The sequence below is a fragment of the Propithecus coquereli genome, unplaced genomic scaffold (assembly GCF_000956105.1).
Source record: "Propithecus coquereli isolate 6110/MARCELLA unplaced genomic scaffold, Pcoq_1.0 Scaffold10, whole genome shotgun sequence".
In the NCBI taxonomy this organism is placed as follows: domain Eukaryota; kingdom Metazoa; phylum Chordata; class Mammalia; order Primates; family Indriidae; genus Propithecus; species Propithecus coquereli.
The window spans coordinates 7,058,985-7,062,047 of record NW_012133858.1 but is presented as its reverse complement, the minus strand read 5'-3'; the positions used below and the strand labels follow the sequence as shown (position 1 = coordinate 7,062,047).

General features: G+C 34.8%; 1 protein-coding gene across 1 annotated transcript in view; it reads left to right on the top strand.

Moving 5' to 3' along the window:
- The window catches only part of LMLN (leishmanolysin-like (metallopeptidase M8 family)), an 87,836-nt gene that overhangs the window by 8,156 nt on the left and 76,617 nt on the right, over window positions 1-3,063 (top strand). The window contains exons 2-3 of the mRNA XM_012639672.1: window positions 1,968-2,065; window positions 2,742-2,773. Coding sequence (XP_012495126.1) covers window positions 1,968-2,065; window positions 2,742-2,773 — 130 coding nt within the window. The remainder of the gene's footprint in view (window positions 1-1,967; window positions 2,066-2,741; window positions 2,774-3,063) is intronic.

The following is a 3,063-nucleotide window of genomic DNA, read 5'->3' as shown; positions in this document are numbered from 1 at the left end:
TTTCAGAAAAGTATACAGATGATTATACAATCTAGATAATGATGTACTGTGAAAGTAGTGCTATGGAAGCCAAAAGCAGGAGAGATAATTTCTATCAAAGAGGATCTGTTTGAGTTGTTTTTTTTGTTTTTTTTTTTTGAGACAGCGTCTCACTCTGTTGCCTGGGCTAGAGTGCTGTGGCGCCAGCCTAGCTCACAGCAACCTCAAACTCCTGGCTCAAGCAATCCTCCTGCCTCAGCCTCCCGAGAAGCTGAGACTATAGGCATGCACCACCATGCCCGGCTAATTTTTTATATTTATATTTTTAGTTGTCCAGCTAATTTCGTTCTATTTTTAGTAGAGACAGGGTCTCACTCTTACTCAGGCTGGTCTCGAACTCCTAAGCTCAAACGATCTGCCTGCCTCAGCCTCCCAGAGTGCTAGGATTACAGGCGTGAGCCACCGCGCCTGGCCCAGAGTTCTTCTCATGTGCCGCAATCTTTATGCTAGAGGAGAAAGATTCTAACTTATGGAAGTAGGTAGAAAGACCATTCCAGAGAGAGAAAAACATAAGCAAGCATGAGCAAATGAAGAGGCAAGAAATCATAATTTGTGTTCAGAAAACTGAATAGTATTTTCTGGATGAGGAGTAGTAGGAGGAAGGTAGGAAAAGTGGTTTTAATGGTAATGTAATAGTGAACATTTTTTGAACATTTATTTTATGTCAGTGAGCTTTACAGATGTTAACTTGTACTTTTACTCATTTTACACACGAGAAAACATGGTTCCAGGTAAGTTATGTAACTTGCCTGGGATCACAGAGTTAGCAAGTGGCGGAGCCAAGAATAGAACCCCAGCAATCTAATTCTAGAATTCAGATCCTTAACCACTGGCTTCTGGAGGACTTTGATATCAACTTAGGGATTTTAGACTGCTGGTTTCCTGCAATGCAGCTGGGAATACCATATCCCTTTGCTGTGCTTATACATTTGTGATGACTTTTTACTGGCTATAAAATCATTACCTGGAGATACGGCTTGGAATGGAATAGGGAAAAGACTAGAGGTAGGGTATCAGGCAATTATAGTAGAGCAGGCAATAGGTATTGTGGAAATCTATAACTGTTACTATATTATATTAATAGATCAAAAGCATACAGTGTAGTTTTGCTCTTTTTTATTTCAATAGATTTAGGGGGTACAAGTGGTTTTTTGATACATGGATGAATTGTATAGTGTTGAAGACAGGGCTTTTAGTGTACCCATTACCCAAATAGTATACATTATACCTGATAGGTAATTTTTCATCCCTCAGCCCCCTCCCGTTTTCCCAAGTTTTTCTACAAAATATAAAATTCTATTTTCCTTATATAAATCTTCAGATAAAGCATAAGAAGAAAAATGTGGTTGTTTATTGCCGGCGTTATAAGAATGAGATAGTATATAGCTTACTTTTAGGTAAGCTAACACGTTTTTTTCTTCTCTACTTTAAGAGTTACAGAAAAATTTGATACTGCTGAGATCTTTTTTATTGACTTTTATTCCTCTCTGAAAAAAGTCCTGTAAATGAGACCTGGAGAAAAAAATTCAAATAAAACATTCTTTTGTAAGGAAAGTTTTGTCTTAACTTTTAATGTAAAATAAGATACTTTTGGTCTCTTCCTGTCATTTTCTAAAGAGTGAAAATTAGCAAATCTGGATTTATTGAAGAAACTGCAAATAAGCGACAGAAACCTAAAAGCTTTTTGTCATCTGCTGTACCATAATGATTTAGTTGTGTGACTCAAGTTCATAGTACTTGCCTCCCAGATGATTGTATTTGCATTAGAGATGTTTGAGGTTCAGAAATGCTGAAATGGTGGAATATGAGCTAAGGGACTTTCCCTCTGAGTATTATGCTAGAAATTTAGTTCATTAATTTTAAGTTTGGATTTCGATTGGCTAATCTGTGTTTTAAAAAATTTTTTCAAATCTATTCTCTTTTTTTAGGTCATAAATAAAGTTGATCTTAAGGCAAATCATGTTGTAAAGAGAGATGTTGATGAGCATTTGAGAATCAAGACTGTCTATGATAAAAGTATTGAAGAGTAAGTATACCATATTTTGTCATCTTTTTTATTATGAATCTAAATACTAAAAATCTGTTACCTGAAGTAGAAAAAGTCCATAGATGAAACTAAAAAGGGGCTAGTGTAACATCAAGGTGGAATTAAGTAAAAAATGCATTTTAGTCTGAAAAGATAAAGGCCATGGGATATTGTGAAAGTCTAGACATCATGAATAATTTAAACAGAACAAATGTGGATCTACTTGGATGTGGTCAACAACAGACCTAGAAGGTACTCCTCAGTAAGTACTTAGAGGAAAAATAAAAGGAAATAGTAATATAAATAATAATAATAAAGTTTACAAAATTGTTAACCAGACAGATTATATAGTCTAATTTTTATTTAGTATAAGAAGAGTCCAGAAAACAGATAAATTATGAATCCATAGTAGTCTATGAAGAGCTGTTAATAGTTGATGTCTTTCCCTATCCTTAACATCCCCAATGAATCAGATAACTTATGATCGTGCTTAGCACCATGCTTCGGCACAGAGTAAGCTCTCAAATATTCATTGAGGTAAGTTGAAATTTTGGAAGATAGTTTTTGTATGCTTCCACACAGCATTCCTTGGGTCTCTTGACAGATGCATCCTGAACAGATGAGAAGTGCTCTGCCTCAGAGAGGCCATTCTTATGTTTTATGTCATTATTTTCAGGTTGCTCCCTGAGAAAAGAAATCTTGTAAAGGTATGTACTAAGTACTCCTGGCTTGAATTGGATACTTAAAATGGATGCATTTTATTATATATGTAAATTCTACCTCAATAAAGAAAAATATATGTATGACTATTTTGTGAATGACCGAATTAAAGTTGTTGGTAGTGAATGTATTTATCATTTACCAAAGGTGTCTTTGTGATGAACTCACCAAAACTTTGTTAGTATAAGATATTAAATTAGTCATCATATTTTATAATTTGATATTCAATCAGTATTCATTTTCTTGTCTGCTCTCTCAACTTTTTTGGGAGCAGGGAA